Below are 22,098 nucleotides of genomic sequence, written 5' to 3' on the forward strand. Positions count from 1 at the left end.
AGGAACTGAAACGTTAGCTTTCTTACATGGCACATATTTTACATGGAACATATTGCACTTTTACTTTCCTCTCCAACACTTTGTTTTTGCATTATTTAAACCAAATTGAACATGTTTCATTATTTACTTGAGGCTAAATTGATTTTATTGATGTATTATATTAAGTTAAAATAAGTGTTCATTCAGTATTGTTGTAATTGTCATCATTACAAATCAAAAAAATTGCCAGATTAAATCGGTATCGACTTTTATGGTCCTCCAATAATCGGTATCGGCGTTGAAAAATCATAATTGGTTGACCTCTAGTAGAAACATCTCTTGGATGATCAATGGAAACCGGATGCACCTGAGCTCAATTTCGAGTCTCATGGCAAAGAGTCTGAATACTTATGTAAATCAGGTATTTCTGTTTTTTTTATTTTTACATTTACATTTACATTTAAGTCATTTAGCAGACGCTCTTATCCAGAGCGACTTACAAATTGGTGCGTTCACCTTAAGACATCCAGTGGAACAGCCACTTTACAATAGTGCATCTAAATCTTTTAAGGGGGGGTGAGAAGGATTACTTTATCCTATCCTAGGTATTCCTGAAAGAGGTGGGGTTTCAGGTGTCTCCGGAAGGTGGTGATTGACTCCGCTGTCCTGGCGTCGTGAGGGAGTTTGTTCCACCATTGGGGGGCCAGAGCAGCGAACAGTTTTGACTGGGCTGCGCGGGAACTGTACTTCCTCAGTGGTAGGGAGGCGAGCAGGCCAGAGGTGGATGAACGCAGTGCCCTTGTTTGGGTGTAGGGCCTGATCAGAGCCTGGAGGTACTGAGGTGCCGTTCCCCTCACAGCTCCGTAGGCAAGCACCATGGTCTTGTAGCGGATGCGAGCTTCAACTGGAAGCCAGTGGGAGAGCGGAGGAGCGGGGTGACGTGAGAGAACTTGGGAAGGTTGAACACCAGACGGGCTGCGGCGTTCTGGATGAGTTGTAGGGGTTTAATGGCACAGGCAGGGAGCCCAGCCAACAGCGAGTTGCAGTAATCCAGACGGGAGATGACAAGTGCCTGGATTAGGACCTGCGCCGCTTCCTGTGTGAGGCAGGGTCGTACTCTGCGGATGTTGTAGAGCATGAACCTACAGAACGGGCCACCGCCTTGATGTTAGTTGAGAACGACAGGGTGTTGTCCAGGATCACGCCAAGGTTCTTAGCGCTCTGGGAGGAGGACACGATGGAGTTGTCAACCGTGATGGCGAGATCATGGAACGGGCAGTCCTTCCCCGGGAGGAAGAGCAGCTCCGTCTTGCCGAGGTTCAGCTTGAGGTGGTGATCCGTCATCCACACTGATATGTCTGCCAGACATGCAGAGATGCGATTCGCCACCTGGTCATCAGAAGGGGGAAAGGAGAAGATTAATTGTGTGTCGTCTGCATAGCAATGATAGGAGAGACCATGTGAGGTTATGACAGAGCCAAGTGACTTGGTGTATAGCGAGAATAGGAGAGGGCCTAGAACAGAGCCCTGGGGGACGCCAGTGGTGAGAGCGCGTGGTGAGGAGACAGATTCTCGCCACGCCACCTGGTAGGAGCGACCTGTCAGGTAGGACGCAATCCAATACATTTGCTAAATTGTCTAAATGTGTTTACTTTGTCATTATGGGGTATTGTGTGAGGATTGATGAGGGGGAAAAAATGATTCAATCCATTTTAGAATAAGGCTGTAAGGTAACAAAATGTGGAAAAGTTGAGGGGTCTGAATACTTTCCGAATGCATTGTATATCTTTTAAATTTTTTACATTTTACGGTACTTTGAGTCAAAGTATGAATATAATATCGTCCAAAATCATTTGTAACTTTAGATTTTTTTTCTTTCTCCGGCCATCACTACTGTGTCATTACAATATCACTGCCATGTCCGCTCTCCTTTTCAATTGCCCTCCCTCACAATCTGTCTGTATTAAATAAATCATCATGTATTTACCATCACATTCAATTGAACAAAACATTTCAGATACATCCTACTCAATGTTCAGTTAAGCATTTGCAGTTTTTTAAATTTAAAACTAAAAACCCACCAGTGGAATCTGTTTTCCTTGTGAGTGTGTTAGTGGGAAATAACTCTAGTTAGCCTGACAGACACAATCAATACAGTACATTAGCCTGTCTTCATAACACGTTAATGCCAAGCAGTAGGAAAATGGTATTTAGTTGATTACGGTATGGGTTCAGTGTTAGTGAACTGTTGCCTATTCTCCTCTAATCTTCCTGCTCCAGGGCATCTGGCGTATCCCAGTGGATGAGATTGATCGGCCTGGCAGTTTTGCATCTCATATGAACAGATCCATCGTTCTCTTGCTGGAGGTGCTGTCTCAGCTGAAGGACCACGACACACTGCTCAAAGTCTCTTTCATGCTCCAGAGAACCCCTGACCAGGGAAAGTAAGGATCTTTCCCTCGTGACTCAACCATGTTTCTCTCTGTGTTTCATGGCAACATGTTGTTCTTGTGTTTTTCTGTGAATTAGTTTTTTTAAATGTGACCTTTGTTTAGCTAGGCAAGTCAGTTAAGAATTTTTTTTATTTACAATGACGGCCTACGTCGGCCAAACCCGGACGACGTTAGGCTAATTGTGCGCCGCTTAATGGAACTCACAATCACGGCCGGTTGTGATACAGCCTGGATTCGAACCAGGGGGTCTGTAGTGAAGCTACATGCACTGTTCATCTGAGTTTTCTTGTATTTTCCCCTCTCTCTCTCCCTCTCATGTCTTAAAGGAAGTATTTGCGGGATGTGGATCGTCAGGTTTTGGCCCAGAGAGCATTTTTCCTAGCTGTAAAAGTCCTGGAGGACAATCTGAACAAACTCACAGGGGTACGGAACCAAAGCACTACACATATGGAGAGGACCGTAGTTTATAGGGTTTATCGTTTTGGCGTGCTCTCCTTGTTGTGACAGGCTCTGTTCTCTCTCAGGTGTCGGCGCAGCCTTCCATGGATGAGATGACGACCACGGACACGTCCAACAGGCCCAGCGCAGAAGACCGCAGTCAAGCACTGCCTAAGAAGCCGGGGCTCACTGAGGGGACCCAGGTCAATGCCCCAGGCCATGACTCTGGGCTGCAGGAGCCCCCTCAGGCACAGCCAGCCCTGCTCACCATAGACGGAGACAGGGGGGATCAACAGCAGGGAACTCCATGTGGGAAGGTGGAGGCTGCTGCAGGGGAGGGGGCCAGAGCAGGGCCAGAGGAGCCTATGGAGCTGGACACTGGCCACTGGGGGCGTCCCTCCAAGACCACAGACTCTCAGGGCAGTCAACCAGACACTGAGTCCCACAGAACTGTGTTGGAGCCTGGGGAGAAAGTGGCTGTGAGCAACCGGGCACCAGAGCTTTCTCTGGAAGACCTGAGCATCAGCTCCAGACAGCAGCAGCTCCAGGGCCTGGTAGTTAAGGGCCCAGTGTCAGCCAGTGGAGCAGAGCTGGGACAAGCCCAGGGGCCGCTACGCAGGCCCAGCAGGAAGAGGAAGCTCCTGGATGACGTAGAGTCAGGCAAAACACTTCTGATGGATGCCTACCGGGCGTGGCAGCAGGGCCAGAAGGTTGTGACCTACAATCTGGGGCGCATTGAGAAAATCATGTCCGAGACATACATGCACATTAAGCAGGTATGCTGTACTTTTATGACTTATTGATTCCCTATTTACATGTTTACTGCCATTTTCTCTTTCCCATCAAAACATTATTTATAACTGTGTCATGTAATGCAATGTAATATGCACTAACTGTAAAAGGAAATGGGTTTGATCCCTCGAGAATGATTTAGCAATGAGACCTGAAACACAGAGGGGGGACTTTCCCTGTTCACACAGCTTTAGTACTAACACCGTGGAGGTGCCATCAAACAGTGTTGTAAGGATCCAGATAACACAAATAGATCATGTGTAGCCTAATCCATGCAATTGCACTAATCATAATCATCTTCACAGTCCTACAGATATTAACTAACACAAATGGCACCATTAATATTTACAGCTCATAACTAATTATAAGCTTAGGAATCCACACATCTCATCATACATTTGACCGGAAACATGACCGAATACAAACAGTGTAGCTATTCCCTCCAAGGCAATCAAACAAGCTAAGCATCAGTATAGAGACAAAGTAGAGTTGCAATTCAACGGCTCAGACATGAGACATATGTGGCAGGGTCTACAGTCAACCACGGATTACAAAAAGAAAACCAGCCCCGTCGCGGACCAGGATGTCTTGCTCCCAGACAGACTAAATAACTTATTTGCTCGCTTTGAGGACAATACAGTGCCACTGACACGGCCCGCTACCAAAACCTGCGGACTCTCCTTCACTGCAGCCGACGTGAGTAAAACATTTAAACATGTTAACCCTCACAAGGCTGCAGGCCCAGACAGCATCTCCAGCCGCGTCCTCAGAGCATGCGCAGAACAGCTGGCTGGTGTGTTTATGAACATATTCAATCAATCCTTATCCCAGTCTGCTGTCCCCACATGCTTCAAGAGGGCCACCATTGTTCCTGTTCCCAAGAAAGCTATGGTAACTGAGCTAAACTACTACCGCCCCGTAGCACTCACTTCCGTCATCATGAAGTGCTTTGAGAGACTAGTAAAGGATCATACCACCTCCACCCTACCTGACACCCTAGACCCACTCCAATTTGCTTAACGCCCCAATAGGTCCACAGACGATGCAATCGCAACCACACTGCACACTGCCATAACCCATCTGGACAAGAGGAATACCTATGTGAGAATGCTGTTCATCGACTACAGCTCAGCATTTAACACCATAGTACCCTCCAAACTCGTCGACCCTGGATCTCGACCCCGCCCTGTGCAACTGGGTACTGGACTTCCTGACGAGCCGCCCCCAGGCGGTGACGTAGGTAACAACATCTCCACCCCGCTGATCCTCAACACTGGGGCCCCAAAAGGGTGCGTTCTGAGCCCTCTCCTGTACTCCCTGTTCACCCACGACTGCGTGGCCAACTCAATCATCAAGTTTGCGGACGACACTACAGTGGTAGGCTTGATTACCAACAACGACGAGACGGCCTACAGGAAGGAGGTGAGGACCCTCGGAGTGGTGTCAGGAAAATAACCTCGCACTCAACGTCAACAAAACAAAGGAGATGATTGTGGACTTCAGGAAACAGCAGAGGGAGCACCCCCGTATCCACATCGACTGGACAGTAGTGGAGAGGGTAGTAAGTTTTAAGTTCCTCGGCGTACACATCACGGACAAACTGAATTGGTCCACCCGCACAGACAGCGTTGTGAAGAAGGCGCAGCAGCGCCTCATCAACCTCAGGAGGCTGAAGAAATTTGGCTTGTCACCAAAAGCACTCACAAACTTTTACAGATGCACAATCGAGAGCATCCTGGCGGGCTGTATCACCGCCTGGTACGGCAACTGCTCCGCCCACAACCGTAAGGCTCTCCAGAGGGTAGTGAGGTCTGCACAACGCATCACCGGGGGCAAACCACCTGCCCTCCAGGATACCTACACCACCCTATGTCATAGGAAGGCCATAAAGATCATCAAGGACATCAACCACCCGAGCCACTGCCTGTTCACCCCGCTGTCATTCAGAAGGCGAGGTCAGTACAGGTGCATCAAAGCAGGGACCGAGAGACTGAAAAACAGCTTCTATCTCAAGGCCATCAGACTGTTAAACAGCCACCACTAGCATTGAGTGGCTGCTGCAACATACTGACTCAACTCCAGCTCACTTTAATCATGGAAATTGATGTAAAAAAATGTATCACTAGCCACTTTAAACAATGCCACTTAATATAATGTTTACATACCCTACATTACTCATCTCATATGTATATACTGTACTCGATACCATCTACTACATCTTGCCTATGCCGTTCTGTACCATCACTCATTCATATATCTTTATGTAAATATTATTTTTTCCCTTTACTCTTGTGTGTATAAGGTAGTAGTTTTGGAATTGTTAGGTTAGATTACACTTTGGTTATTACTGCATTGTCGGAACTAGAAGCACAAGCATTTCGCTACACTCGCATTAACATCTGCTAACCATGTGTATGTGACAAATAAAATTTAATTTAATTTGACATTTAAATGGTGTTTTCATGAGAGAGAAAAATAATACTTTCGATTTTTTTCTCTCATGAAAACAAATTAGATCTCTGAGATATGTGGATTCCTTAGCTTATAATTAGTTATGAGCTGTAAATGATGATTAGCGCAATTGCATGGATTAGGCTACACATGATTTACTTTGTGTTATCTAGCTCCTTACTACACTGTTTAATGGCACCTCCACGGTGTTATGCATAAAATATCCTTACCTAGCTAATAAGAAACCGTGCAAAGTGTTTTTATTAACAATTATTCAAAATGTCTTATTCTGCAGTAGTTGTGGATTTGATAATTGCGAGACGAAAAATGATGTTTCCAATGACAGGTCTTATGTATTACGTGGTCCAGTAATGGTTTCAGATAGACGGAACGGCCCATTTTATTACTTCCATCTTACCAGCAGATAACAGTTTTATTGCTCACTGACTAAATGACCGGTTTCCTGTTTTTCTAAGACAGCAATTGGCTGTTTTGAAGGTGAAGTTTGGGCATTTTATTTACTTATGATTTTTGTGAATTGTAATTGGGACACTTTCTAGTGCACTGGCACTGCTTGTAGACTCAGTCTCGTGATTTTGGCCACATACTCTGACTCCGAAGCCAAAATGTTACTTCTTATTCAGTTTGGATTCATGTTACCTAGAACTCACACTTTGTTGTATAAAATAGCAGGTACCCGACTAGTTCTTAAGATTCAGTTGGATTGATACTGATCAGAAAGGGACAATTCTATTGCAGTAATGCTACTGTACCATCCCCAAACCTGAATGTCATGTTAAGTTGATTTAATTTAATAATTTCTTACGTGACGCATAGCGGAACTGATCAAATAATAAGAGGAATGAGTTACTTTGCGTATTGCATCTGAGCCAGCTTCTCCTGATAGGTAGAAAAGTGGGAGCTGGGAGTGAACTAAAGCATTGGCATGTCATTGAGGGTGTTGTTTGAGCACAGCTCTCATCAGCCTCTCTATAGAAGCATAGATCTAGTGATCAATGCAGACAGTGGGGAACCTGGCATGTCATTGGTTGTGTCAAGCCACAGAGCTGGAGTGGGAGGCAACAGAAGCTAGAAAGGACACTACTAGGCTAAAGAGAGGGAGATGGCTAGCTACTACATCCCTCGCCCTATTTATTTCAGTGTCTCTTCTTTATCTCTCTTCACAGACACAATGACGGATACTATTTTGCAAGTTAATAAAAATGAAACCATTGGAAAATGTGCTGAGAGTTTTGGCTGGGATTTGCTTCCATACAATGTTATGCAACAAACCACGTTTCCATCCACTGTCTTTATGCGAGTAAAGTCATAACGTATAAAATAATAAAATTCACGACAGCTATGATGGAAGTAGGAAGTTTCGGTACAATTTGATAAATTCCAACAGATAATTTGATCATTTCGACATGGTGGGTTCTTTATCTGTCTTTAAAAATTAATTATGCGAGAAATGGCGGCGGAAACAGCTTTTATGAGCTTTATTGATGTAAACTTGGAGTGGTATGGTGATATGGTGTGTGATATGGTGTGTGGTAGGGTGATATGGTGTGTGGTATGGTGATATGGTGTGTGATATGGTGTGTGGTATGGTGATATGGTGTGTGGTATGGTGATATGGTGTGTTGTATGGTGATATGGTGTGTGGTAGGGTGATATGGTGTGTGGTATGGTGATATGGTGTGTGGTAGGGTGATATGGTGATATGGTGTGTGGTAGGGTGATATGGTGTGTGGTATGGTGATGTGGTATGGTGATATGGTGTGTGGTATGGTGATACGGTGTGTGGTAGGGTGATACGGTGTGTGGTAGGGTGATACGGTGTGTGGTAGGGTGATACGGTGTGTGGTAGGGTGATACGGTGTGTGGTAGGGTGATATGGTGTGTGGTAGGGTGATATGGTGTGTGGTAGGGTGATATGGTGTGTGGACCTCCCACTACGACTTGGGAAACCATGCAGTTTATTAGGCTACAGGTAAAATAAGTTATGATGGAACTTCACAGGGTGGTGAAAGTGCATGTTGATCTTGATGCTCCTTTCCAATAAATATCAAGGGTCTTATTCTGGTGACATGATAATCAAAGCTTGACTGATGTTTGACAAATAAAAATGATCTCTCCAACTTATCCATAATAATCTCAAAATGTAGCACAGCCTACCTGCATATCTGCTATTTATTTATCTATTTATTTGCTTTTTAATGAGTTGAAAATGCTATGGAAACACATTGAACTTTAGATTTCTATTTGGAATATGAAAACTGAAGCAAAAAAACATTTAATTTTATGTGCATTACGTCGTCACACTGATACGCAACAAGTCCATTTGGTGGAACACACCACTGGTGGGAAAATGTGCAGATTTTCTTTATGCAGATTTTTAATATTTGCATGAAAGTCTGTTGCCAATTGGATGGAAACTTAGATACAGTCTGCCTTCTCAGACACACCCTAGTAGGGCCTGCATATCTCGGGAACAGTGAGCAAGCCTTGACACATTTTTATTAGTACAATTGAGTGACACTAAATGCTTTTTAGTGAAGCGAAATTACAATATTAGTGCCTAATTCTTCACCTTTTTACCTTCTCCAAAAACAAGCACATCGGTTTTGTTTCATGTCATTGGGTCTGTTTTACAGTTTAGTGACGTAGCCCTGTGTTATGAATGTTCAGTACAGAGCCAGTGCAGTTGCCAGGTTGTGCCAAATGTTTCACAGTTTGCTTTAGCTCAGCTCTACGTGTTTGTGCCCCACGAGCCTTTGTATGTCTGGCACTATTATGCTAATTTAGAAGAAGAAAAGTTGTATAAACATGCTAACAACCCATCCCTCCACTCTGCTAAGTTAGGAGGACTGCCTCAAAACAGGTCCAAATTATCAGCTCTTCATTTTAACCAACCTCAGTCTCAGACTGCTGCCTCTTGCAATCCTCCCGAGTGTTTGGCTCCCAGGTCTGCCAAGTCATTCTCCAGGTCATTTAATTTGGCAGCCACGTCTTACAACCTAGAGAGTTCCACCTACTGCATCAATCAATCAAATGTATTTATAAAGCCCTTTTTACATCAGCTAATGTCACAAAATACTATACTATACAGACCCCCAGCCTAAAACACCAAACAGCAAGCAATGCAGCTGTAGAAGCACAGTGGCTAGGAAAAACTCCCTAGAAAGGTAGGAACCTATGAAGAAACCTAGACGGGAACCAGGCTTTGAGGGGTGGCCAGTTCTCTTCTTGCTGTGCTGGGTGGAGATTTTAAGAGTACATGGACATTAAAGGCCAGATTGTTCTTCAAGCTGTTAAAACGTTCATAGATGACATGCAGGGTCAAATAATAATCAAATTGGTTGTAGAGGGTAAGTAGTACCTCAGGAGTAAATGTCAGTTCGGTTTTCATAGCCAAGCATTCAGAGGTCGAGACAGTAGGTACAGTAGAGAGAAGCAAAACAGCAGGTCGGGGACAAGGTAGCATGTCCAGTGAACAGGTCAGGGTTCCATAGCTGCAGGCAGAACAGTTCAAACTGGAGCAGCAGCACAACCAGGTGGGCTGAGGACAGCCAGGAGTCATCAGGCCAGGTAGTCCTGAGGCACGGTCCTAGGGCTCAGGTCCTCTGAGAAGGGAGGGAGTGAGAGAATATTTAGAGGGCGCATACTTAAATTGACACAGGACACCAGAATAGACAGGAGAATTACACCAGATATAACAGACTGACCCTATCCCCCCGGCACATAGACTATTGCAGCATAGATACTGGAGGCTGAGACAGGGGGGACACTGTCTGACGATACTCCCAGACAAGGCCAACCAGGCAGGATATAATCCCACCCACTTTGCCAAAGCACATCCCTCACATCACTGGAACGATATCAACAGACCACCAATTTACTACCCTGAGACAAGTCTGAGTATAGACCACAAAGTTCTCCTCCACACCTTGAGCGGAAAACCGGGCTTGAAGATCACGTCAGTGACTCAACCCACTCAAGTGACGCACCCCTCTTAAGCACGGCATCGAAGAGCACTAGTCAGCCAGTGACTCAGCCCCCGTAATAGAGGCAGAGGATCCCAGTGGAGAGAGGGGAGCAGGCCAGGCAGATACAGCAAGGGTGGTTCGTTGCTCCAGTGCCTTGCTGTTCACCTTTGCATCCCTGGGCCAGACTACACTCAATCATAGGACCTATGAGTCTTCAGTAAAGACTTAAAGGTCGAGACATAGTCTGCGTCTCTCACATGGCTAGGCAGACCATTCCATAAAAATGTTGCTCTATAGGAGGAAGCCGTGCCTCCAGCTGTTTGCTTAGAAATTCAAGGGACAATAAGGAGGCATGTGTCTTGTGACCGTATGGTACGTGTAGGTATGTACAGCAGGACCAAATCGGAGAGATAAGTAGGAGCAAGCCCATGTTAATGCTTTGTAGGTTAGCAGTAAAATCTTGAAATCAGCCCTAGCCTTAACAGGAAGCCAGTGTAGAGAGGCTAGCACTGGACTAATATGATCAAATTTTGGGGTTCTAGTAAAGATTCTAGCAGCCGTGTTTAGCACGAACTGAAGTTTATTTAGTGTTTTATCCGGGTAGCCGGGGAGTAGAGTGTTGCAGTAGTCTAATCTAGAAGTGACAAAAGCATGGATTAGCTTTTCTGCATTATTTTGGAGCAAAAAGTAAATATATATTTGTTTTTATGAAGCTGGGAAAAAAGCTGCCCTTGAAATATTCTTGATATGTTAGTCAAAAGATAGATCAGGTCCAGAGTAACCCTGATTTCCTTCAGTTTTATTTGATACTGTACAACCATCAAGATTAATTTTCAGATCCAACAGCAGATCTCTTTGTTTCTTGGGTCCTAGATCTAGTATCTATGTTTAAAAGTGAAACATGTGCCGCCATCCACTTCCTTATGTCTGAAACACAGGCTTCCAGTGATGGCAATTTTTGGGCTTCGCCATGTTTTATTGAAATGTACAGCTGTGTGTCATCCGCATAGCAGTGAAAGTTGACATTGTGTTTCCGAGGGACATCACCAAGAGGTAGAATATATAATGAAAATAGTGGTCGTTAGATGGCGCTGACAGATAGGGCAGCTCTGCTTCCAGCTCCTAAGCAACTTTGCAGTATTATTATTATTTTTTTGTATTATTTCTTACATTATTAGGCCAGGAAATGTTTTGTGCTATTACATACAGCCAGAAATAACTTTTGGATATCAAAGTGGTGGTAACTCGCCAACATCACGACTGGGAATACGACTTTCCTGAATTGGATCCTTTGTTCATACCCCTCATGATTAACTACTAATGGTGTGATTGTGACCTAGAACACCTCACAATCAAATGCCGACCATATTACCTCCCAAGAGAATTCTCTTTGATTATACTCACAGCCATGTATATTCCCCCTCAAGCCGATACTACAACAGCCCACAAAGAACTGCACTGGACTTTATGCAAACTGGAAACCACATATACTGAGGCCGCAATATTGTAGCTGGGGATTTTAACAAAGCAAATGTGAGAAACGCTACCGAAGTTCTATCAACACGGCTGTAGCACTCGCTCTGAGAACATTAGACCACTGCTACTCAGCTTTTCGAAATGCCTACAAGGCCTTCCCCCGACCTCTCTTCGGTAAATCTGATCACGACTCCGTTTTGCTCCTCCCTGCCTATAGGCAGAAACTCAAACAGGAAGTACCCATTCTAAGGACTATTCAATGCTGGCCTGACCAGTCAGAATCCAAACTTCAAGATTGTTTTGATCTTTGGACTGGAATATGTTCCGGGTAGCCTCTTAAGAATTACATTGACGGATATGGTGACTGAGTATATCCGGAAGTGTATAGGAGATGTTGTACCCACTGTGACTATTAAAACCTACCCTAACCAGAAACAGTGGATAGATGACTGCATTTGCACAAAACTGAAAGCGCGAACCACCGCATTTAACCATGGCAAGGTGACTGGGAATATGGCCGAATACAAACAGTGTAGTTATTCCCTTCCTAAGGCAATCAAACTGGCAAAACGTTGGTATGGAGACAAAGTGGAGTCGCAATTCAACGGCTCAGACATGAGACGTATTTGGCATGGTCTACAGACAATCACGGACTTCAAAGGGAAAACCATCCACATCACCGATACCAACGTCTTGCTTCAGGACATGCTAAACACCTTCTTTGCCTGCTTTGAGGATAACACAGTGCCACCGACGCGGCCCGCTACCAAGGACTGTGGACTCTGCTTTTCCGTGGCCGACGTGAGTATGACATTTTAGCGTGTTAACCCTCGCAAGGATGCAAGCCCAGACGGCGTCCCTAGCTGCGTCCTCGGAGCATGCGCAGACCAGCTGGCTGAAGCGTTTACGGACATATTCGATCTCTCCCTATCCCATTCTGCTGTCCCCACTTACTTCAAGATGTCCACCATTGTTCCTGTACCCAAGAAAGCAAAGGGAACTGAACTAAATTACTATTGCCCCATAGCACTCACTTCTGTCATGACGTTTTTTGAGAATCTAGTTAACGATCATATCACCTCTATCTTACCTGACACCCTAGACCCATTTCAGTTTGCTTACCGCCCCAATAGATCAACAGAGGAATACCTATGTAAAAATGGTCTTAATTTACTATAGCCCAGCATTCAACACCATAGTACCCTCCAAGCTCATCATTAAGCTCAGGGCCCTGGGTCTGAACCCTGCCCAGTGTAACTGAGTCATGGACTTCCTGACAGCCACCCCCAGCTGGTGAAGGTAGGAAACAACACCTCCACTTCGCTGATCCTCAACACTGGGGCCCCACAATGGCGTCTGCTCAGCCCCCTCCTGTACTCCCTGTTCACCCATGACTACGTGGCCACGCACGCCTCCAACACAATCATCAAGTTTGCAACAATGATGAGACAGCTTACAGAGAGAAGGTGAGGGTCCTGGGATTGTGGTGCCAGGAAAATAACCTCTCACTCAATGTCAACAAAACAAAGTAGCTGATTGTGGACTTCGGGAAACAGCAGAGGGAGCATGCCCCATCCACATCGACTGGACCGCAGTAGAGCAGGTGGAAAGCTCCAAGTTCCACAGCTTAAACATCACTGACGATCTGAAATAGTCCACCCACACAGACAGTGTGGTGAGGAAGGCGCAACAGCGCTTCTTCAACCTCAGGAGGCTGCAGAAATTTGTCTTGGCAAAACCCTCACAAACATTTACAGATGCACTATTGAGAGCATCCTGTCGGACTGTATCACTGCCTGGTATGGCAACTGCAATGCCCGCAACCACAGGGCTCTCAAGAGGGTGGTGTGGTTTGCCCAACGCATCATCGGGGGCAAACTACCTGCCCTCCAGGACACCTACAGCACCCAATGTCACAGGAAGGCCAAAAAGATCAAGGACATCAACCACCCGAGCCACTGCCTGTTCACCCCTCTATCATCCAGAAGGCTAGGTCTGTACAGGTGCATCAAAGACTGAAGGACCGCTTCTATCTCAAGGCCATCAGACTGTTAAACAGCTTCCACCCGGTTATGTAACACTGCACCTTAGAGGATGCTGACCCTTTATTCATGGACTTGAATTCACTGTCCATTTTAATAATGGAACACTAGTCACATTTGCTTTACTCATCTCATATGTATTCTACTGTATTTAGTCTATGCCACTCCGACATTGCTAATTCTAATATTTAGATGTTCCTTAATTTCATTATTTTACGTTTAGGATGTGTGTATTGCTGTGAATTGTGAGATATTACTGCACTGTTGGAGCTAGAAACCCAAGCATTTCACTACACCCGCAATAACATCTGCTAAACATGTGTATGTTACAAATACAATTAGATTTGATAACAGAACCTTGAGGAACACCAACATTTACAACTGATTTGTCAGAGGACAAACCATCCACAGAGACGAACTGATATCTTTCTGACGGATAAGATCTGAACCCGGCTAGAACTTGTCCGTGTAGACCAAAAACAATGTGGTGGAGATGGTGTCAAAAGCAGCACTTTGCAGAGCCTTGGTCTGACGCCATTAAAAGGTCATTTACAACCTTCACGAGTGCAGTCTCAGTGCTATGATGAGGTCTAAAACCAGACTGAAGCGTTTTGTATATATTATTTGTCTTTGGGAAGGCAGTTGCTGTTCAGCTTTTTCTAAACATTTTGAGAGGAATGAGAGATTCGATATTGTCATATTTTTATTTTTCAGGTCAATGTTGGGCTTTTTCAAGAGAGGCTTTATTACTGCCACTTTTAGTGAGTTTGGTACACATCCAGAAGCCATTTATTATGTTCAATATAGGAGTGCCAAGAACAGGAAGTAGCTCTTTCAGTAGTTCGTCAATGCAGAACCAAAATGTTTTTAACACCACATAATAAAGTAGCTTGTTTGAGAGATATGTGAACATGGAGGCTTACTTTCATGTGTGCTACTCCATTAGTACTCCATCATTTGTGCTACTCCATGTGCAGCAGCATCAGCTTCCTGACTTCCACACACAGAGCGCAGTGGTCTATGGCACTGCATCTCAGTGCAAGAGTCGTCACTACAGTCCCTGGTTAGAATCCAGACTGTATCACATCCGGCCGTGATTGGGAGTCCCATAGCGCGGCGCACAATTGGCAGAGCGTCGTCCGGGTTTGGCCGGGGTAGGCCGTCATTGTAAATACGAATTTGTTGTTAACTAAATTGCCTAGTTAAATAAAATAAACAGAGGCACACATCTACTGACTGACAGACAGAGAGCAGACAGCCTCCACAGAGAGAGGCCTAATGAGGGCCACTTTCTCCTATTACTACGGCTCCTATTACTATGGTGTTTTCCTTAAGTACATGGAGTAGCCAGCCAAATAAATAAAAAGTATTCAGCCAGGGTATTTCCAGGGCTGTCTAAAGGGGTCCAGGGGCATTGCCGGTAATACAAACAATTATTTGTACCATGATTGTCTTCAAAATATGTATTTATTTACACAAAGATGGACCACGAAGATTGCCATTTTCCCATTCACGATAATGGGGTGTCCTGTTATCGGAAAACAATGCCTGCAGTACCGGAGTCAGCCTTGAACTTTGTCGCTTCAATGAGAGGGGGCAGTCGTTCTCCCCTGGTGTGCATGCACACGAATTAACTGGGTGATTTGATTAGCAAAGCATATGGAGCCATCTGACAATCTTTACTGAGCAAAATATTAAAGGCTACTTATGTAAATGTGATTATTCAGTTTAGTTTTAAATAAATTTGCTAACATTTCTAAAAACCTGTTATCGCTTTGTCATTTTGGGGTATTATGTGAGGGGGAAAAAACAATTGAATCAGTTTTAGAATAAGGCTGTAACGTAACAAAATGTGGAAAAATTCAAGGGGTCTGAATGCTTTCCGAATGCACTGTAATCCACACAGAAGGTCTCAAAAAGCAGGTTATACAAACTTGCTACCCGTTATTCCCTTTTGAGAGAGAGAGTGCAGGTCAATATCAAAGCATTAATTCACAAACGGCAACATCGCTAATTTGCATTGCAACAGTCAATACCAGGCAGTTCATCAAAACAGCAACACGATGCTGGTTATCACACAGACATCACACCGTGTCCTCGTCTGTCGGTCTGAGGAAATAACGTAGCTCCTCGAGCCGACTGCATCGGCACCTGCCGGGAAAAGGCTATACGGACTTTTATGACTAGCAAATTGAACATTTTAAATGAAAAGAAACCTAGATCATTTATGAAGTTAAATAAGTAGTTGGCCAAAAATATGTACATTACCAGCTGTTTAGGTGGCGCTTAGTGGAAACACTAAGGCCCTTTGCTATGTGTTAGCCATCCGGAGCTGAATCATTGGTGCTAACGGGGCTGTAGGAACGGTGTAAGAATGTGTTGTTCTGCTCTGATCGTCTCTGTTCTCATGGTGTGGACAGGTGGACGAGGATGTGGCGCTGGACCAAGCAGTGAAGTTCTGCCAGATACAGATGGCCACGTCAGCACAACGACAGGTAGGAGGATGACCTGGCCCACGCACACACACACACGCCATGCATATTTCATGCATATACTCTACATGTACATGGACCCCATACAAACACAACACTCACAAATGTAAACATTCAATATGTCCATATATCCCATGATCCCAGTTGAATCAAAGCACTGGTCAGTAATTGATCTACCCCAGATTATCCAGATATCATATTCTTATTTGTTTCATCCGCTCATCTGACTGGAAAGTTATTCCACTGCCAGGGCTTCTCTTCAATTTATCTGGGCTTTGATTGAAGCTATTCGAGGGATGTGTGGTCCCACAATTCAAGTAAAACTTGAGGTTGATTGCTTCTTGTCTTCCCCATCCGCAAGATGTTAAGCTAGATCTAAATAATTCCCCCGTACTACTTGAAACTTGTCAGCCATGGATAGGTGGCCTGGGGGAATGATACTGTACTCTACTCACTAAATACCGGAAAAGCAATGATTGTTAATCATGACACATTCTGTTGTGTCACTTCCTCTTTCCTTTCTGGGAACAAACCGTTTTTAAATTGATACGTTATCCATTTTGATCCATGTTTGTTTATTTCTTGATGTTATAACATGTCTGTTCCTCTACTCTGTTTGCACTACACATTGTGTCATTTCACTATTTTCCCCTAAGGTAACTTATCTTTGAACCACTTTGAACCACTTTCCATTGTGTTCAAAGCACCCGTTTGCAACTACATTGTACAGTGCATTCAGAAAGTATTTAGACCCCTTGACTTTTTCCACATTCATCTACACACAAATCTTTGCAAATTTATAAAAATATACACTATCATTCAAATGTTTGGGGTCACTTAGACATTTCCTTGTTTTTGAAAGAAAATCACATTTTTGCCCATTAAAATAATATCAAATTGATCAGAAATACTGTGGAGACATTAATGTTGTAAATGACTATTTTAGCTAGAAACATCTGATTTGTATTTTTAATGGAATATCTACGTAGGCGTACAGAGGCCCATTATCAGCAACCATCACTCCTGTGTTCCAATCCAAGTTTATCAGAAGGCCAGCATCCCGCAGTCTGGGCTCTGGCTGGGTCACTCAAGGACATTCAGCGTCTTGTCCCGAAGCCACTCCTGCGTTGTCTTGGCTGTGTGCTTAGGGTCGTTGTCCTGTTAGAAGGTGAACTTTCGCCCCAGTCTGAGGTCCTGAGCGCTCTGAAGCAGGTTTTCATCAATGATCTCTCCGTACTTTGTTCCGTTCATCTTTCCCTTTATCCTGACTAGTCTCCCAGTCCCTGCTGCTGAGAAACATCCCCACCGCATGATGCTGCCACCACCATGCTTCACCGTAGGGATGGTGCCAGGTTTCTTCCCAGACGTGACCCTTGGCATTCAGGCCAAAGAGTTCAATCTTGGTTTCATCAGACCAGAGAATCTTGTTTCTGCTGGTCTGAGAGTCCTTTAGGTGCCTTTTGGCAAACTCCAAGTGGGCTGTCATGTGCCTTTTACTGAGGAGTGGCTTCCGTCTGGCCACTCTACCGTAAATGCCTGATTGGTGGAGTGCTGCAGAGATGGTTGTCCTTCCGGAAGATTCTCCCATCTCCACAGAGAAACTCTGGAGCTCTGTCAGTGACCATCGAGTTCTTGGTCTCCTCCCTGACCAAGGCCCTTCACCCCCGATTGCTCAGTTTGGCTGGGCGGCCAGCTCTAGGAAGAGTCTTGGTGGTGCCAAACTTCTTTCATTTAAGAATGATGGAGGCCTCTGTGTTCTGGGGACCTTCAATGCGGAGTACTTTTTTTTTTTTTCTTGCCCTTCACCAGATTTGTGCCTCGACACAATCCTGTCTCGGAGCTCTACGGACAATTCCTTCGAAGTTGGTTTTTGCTCTGACATACATACACTATCAATTGTGGGATCTTATAGACAGGTGTGTGCCTTTCCAAATTATGTCCAATCAATTGAATTTACCACAGGTGGACTCCAAATATTTCAAGGTTGGTCAATGGGAAACAAGATGCACCTGAGCTCTATTTCGAGTCTTATAGCAAAGGGTCTGAATAATTATGTAAATAAAGTATTTCAGTTTTTTTTTTTTTTATATATATACATTTGCAAACGTTTCCAATTTGTCATTATGGGGTATTGTGTGGAGATTGATGAGGGAAATTATTTAATTAATTAATTTTAGAATAAGGCTGTAACAAAATGTGGAAAAAGTCAAGGGGTCTGAATACTTTCCGAATGCACTGTATGTGTCAATTGAGTTTCAATTACTCGAATGCCAAATAATACACTCTACTCAATGTCTGACTGCTAGTGTCTCTGACTGTATAGGAAAGACAGTCCTTTTAGATTGAGGGTCTCAGTTTATTGACACAATAAGGCGACAGCTGTTGGGACCCATTCACTGCAGCCTTGTTTCGCTCTGTTGCCTAACTGAGGGAAATAACTAGCTGAACTGTCTGCTGGGGAGTTGTGCTAGTTCTGTTTGCCCTTATTTGGGTGCTGTGCTGTTAGCTTGTGAAGCCTGCAGAGCGCCATGGGCGGGCAACACAGCAGTGACTGGCTGCAGAAGCTGTCAACTAGATCATAGTTTTGAGTTTCCTAACGGACTGACATTCTTCTCTCTTCCATAGAGCACGTGAGACTGTGTGAGCTATTAACATGTCGTGTCTGTCTGTAGTAAGATGAGCTGTGTTCTTGCTGGGTAAATCCCAGGGCTTTCTTCTCTGCACCATCCTGCCTGTGCTTAAAATAACCCCAGGTGCAGTGAGAATGTTCCCTTTTGTCCTCTGTCTTCACACAGTGGTTGCAGAACTTGTTATTGGTTTGAACTGAGTATTACCATTGATATGTGCAGCATTGCTTATTTGCACATGAAAGGAAATGGTACATTTTGAATTCTAAATGGAGAATTTAACACAGCCATATGCAGAGACGCGAGACACAGTCAAATTCAAATGAAAATGCTAGTGATATTGAATGTGAAACTGGGGGAAAAGCCTGTTATAATAGCTTTGTTGTGTGATGCTCACACTAACCTATAATCATTGCAGCTGAGCTTTGTGTTTATCTCTCACATTCTTTATAAAAATCATCAGTTCTTCTGCCTCATCTGTGGGTAGTCACTGAGCCCCCATCCCACTGCCTCCACATCCGGCTAAGGTCTCTCATCCTGTTGTCTCAGTAATGTAAACCACTGTACGGCATACTAAAGGGAGAAAACGATGGGTAGGCTACTATAGCTCACAATTGACAGTTATTTAGCCAAATGTATACAGATAAGGGTTGTGATCATGGCCTTATAAAGGCTCTGTGTATGTGTGCATCATAAGTCATAATGTAGATAAGACTTTTGATGCTGGATCCAAGCAGGATGGTTTCATAACAGTGTGCATGTGGTCAGTTGTCATCAGTGTGTCCCATTTATCACACCACATCTAGGTTTCCCATGTGATTCTTCTCACTAATCCATGTTTTAGATTGAGTTGACATTGTTGTTTCTATTCAAGGTCTAGTTACTTTTCTAGTGGTTGTTATTTGTAAGGCCCAATACAGTGCCTTCAGAAAGTACACCCCTTGACTTTTTCCACATTTTGTTAGAGCCTGAATTTAAAATGGATTAAATTGAGATTTGGTGCCACTGGCCTACACACAATACCCCATAATTTCAAATGTTTACATATTGATAAAAAAATGTAACGCTGAAATGTCAGTAAATGGCAAGCCTAAATGAGTTCAGGAGTACCAATTTGCTTAACAAGTTGTATAATAAGTTGCATGGACTCAATAATAGTGTTTAACATGATTTTTTAATGACTACCTCATCTTTGTACCCCACACATACAATTATCTGTAAGGTCCCCCAGTCGAGCAGTGAATTTCAACCACAAAGACCATGGAGGTTTTCCAATGCCTCGCAAAGAAGTTGGTAGTTGGTAGAAGGGTAAATATAAAAGCAGAATTTGAGTATCCCTTTGAACATGGTGACGTTATTAATTACACTTTGGATGGTGTACCAATACACCTAGTCACTGCAAAGACACAGGAACCCTTCCTAACTCCGTTGCCAGAGAGGGATTTCACAATGAGGCGAATGGTTTGGCTGTGATAGTTGAAATCTGAGGATGGATCAACAACATTGTAGATAATCCACAATACTAACCTAAATGACAGATTGAAAAGAAGAAGCCTGTACAGAATAAACATTCTGAAACATACATCTTGTTTGCAATAAGGCACTAAAGTAAAACTGCAAAAAAATGTGCCACAGAAATTATGTCCTGAATACAAAACGTTATGTTTGGGGCAAACACAACGTGTCACGGTGTATCACTCATCATATTTTCAAGCATGGTGGTGGCTGCATCATGTTATGGGTATGCTTGTCATTGACAAGGACTAGGGAGTTTTTTAGGATAAAAATAAACGGAATAGAGCTAAGCACCGTCCTCCTAGAGGAAAACACAAGGCCAAATATACACTGGAGGTGCTTACCAAGACGACATTGAATGTTCCTAAGTGGCGAAGTTACAGTTTTGACTTAAATCGGCTTGAAAATCAATGGCAAGACTTGAAAATGGATGTCTAGCAATGATCAACAACCAACTTAACAGAGCTTGAAGAATTTTAATTCTGTACAATCCAGGTGTGGAACGCTCTTAGACTTACCCAGAAAGACTCAAAGCTGCAATCGATGACAAAGGTGATTTTAACGTATTGTATTGGCTGATTCTGTATTGTGAAGATTCTGTATTTCATTTTTGCAAACATTTCTAAAACATGTTTTCACTTTGTCATTATGGGGTATTGTATGTGTAGATATATATATATTTTAAGTGATCCATTTTGAATTCAGGCTGTAACAAAACAAAATGTGGAATAAGTAATGGGCTATCAATACTTTCTGAAGACCATGTATATGGGGCTAATATAGCAGAGCAGAAAATGACTGTGTTTGGGGTGATCCTCTGCTCCCTGCCACCTACCCACTTTATGCTCACTCAGGTGCACAAATCTAGATGACTAATCACCAAACCGATTGAGCCCACTGTGAGCCCTCTCTTGTGTATAGAGATTACATTTTACTGAGCCTGAAAATAATGAGTTTATATCTAGACACTCACAATTATAATGAGTTGCCATTGTTAATGTATCAAAGTTATTGTACTGCTGGGCTATGTGGTCTTTGAGACAGAGCTGACACCTGGAAAGAGGAGGTTGGCATAAGGCTAAGCAACTCCCCTGCAGGGGCCTGGTTGTTACTCATGTGGGTGGGAGGATCTGCTAGTCGTGTATTGACAGGATTCTTTTTTAATATCTTGCTGTTTCACCCATCCATTTACTTGGGACTAATTTGCAACATTTTGTGGGTGGCCTTGGTCTCATTTGCACTCTGTCCTCCTTACCAAGAAGTCAGGTCACATCTCAAAGCCTTCAGTGCCACCTGCCAAAGTCGATGAAGAATATGGAGCTTCAGGTCTCAAAGAAACAATGACAGCCCTTGAACTAAGTTATTTGGAGTAAAGATAACTTGGAGAGGCAATAACTTAATTCAAATATTATCAGAACAGGAGATGACATACACAGAACTGATAAGCTGCTTTTTAAACCCCATCTCAGTAATTGCAGAAGGGACCACCCACTTTGAAACCAGCCTGGCTGTAAGCAGTCTTGATATGATACTCAATGAATGGTGGAAACAACAACTAGGCTACACGGAAGAGTCTGCTGCAGTGCTCTCAGGTACTTATTCCCAGAGCAAACGGTCTTTATTGTGTTCCTTTTATGTATAATTCAAAGCTAGCAATGGAACCCTGTAGGAGCTGCTGTTGGTCTGTGTTGAGCTGAGATGTGGGCCTGTTGCAGCTGGAGGTCTGGTTGGTTGGTTTGTTGAAGCCTGTGTGAATCCCTCATGGAGCCTCGTAATAAACAACTCGGAGCAGGATTTGACTATAAATCCCTGCAGTGGGATTCTGAGAAAAATACCAAGTGAGC

General features: G+C 43.9%; 1 protein-coding gene across 1 annotated transcript in view; it reads left to right on the forward strand.

The window, feature by feature from the left end:
- Window positions 1-22,098, forward strand: part of LOC115111566 (calcineurin-binding protein cabin-1) — a 59,877-nt gene that overhangs the window by 32,814 nt on the left and 4,965 nt on the right. The window contains 4 exon segments of the mRNA XM_029637726.2: window positions 2,260-2,423; window positions 2,759-2,855; window positions 2,957-3,646; window positions 16,041-16,115. Of these exon segments, the coding sequence (XP_029493586.2) occupies window positions 2,260-2,423; window positions 2,759-2,855; window positions 2,957-3,646; window positions 16,041-16,115 (1,026 nt within the window).

Source organism: Oncorhynchus nerka, linkage group LG27 (genome assembly GCF_034236695.1).
Source record: "Oncorhynchus nerka isolate Pitt River linkage group LG27, Oner_Uvic_2.0, whole genome shotgun sequence".
Lineage (NCBI taxonomy): Eukaryota > Metazoa > Chordata > Actinopteri > Salmoniformes > Salmonidae > Oncorhynchus > Oncorhynchus nerka.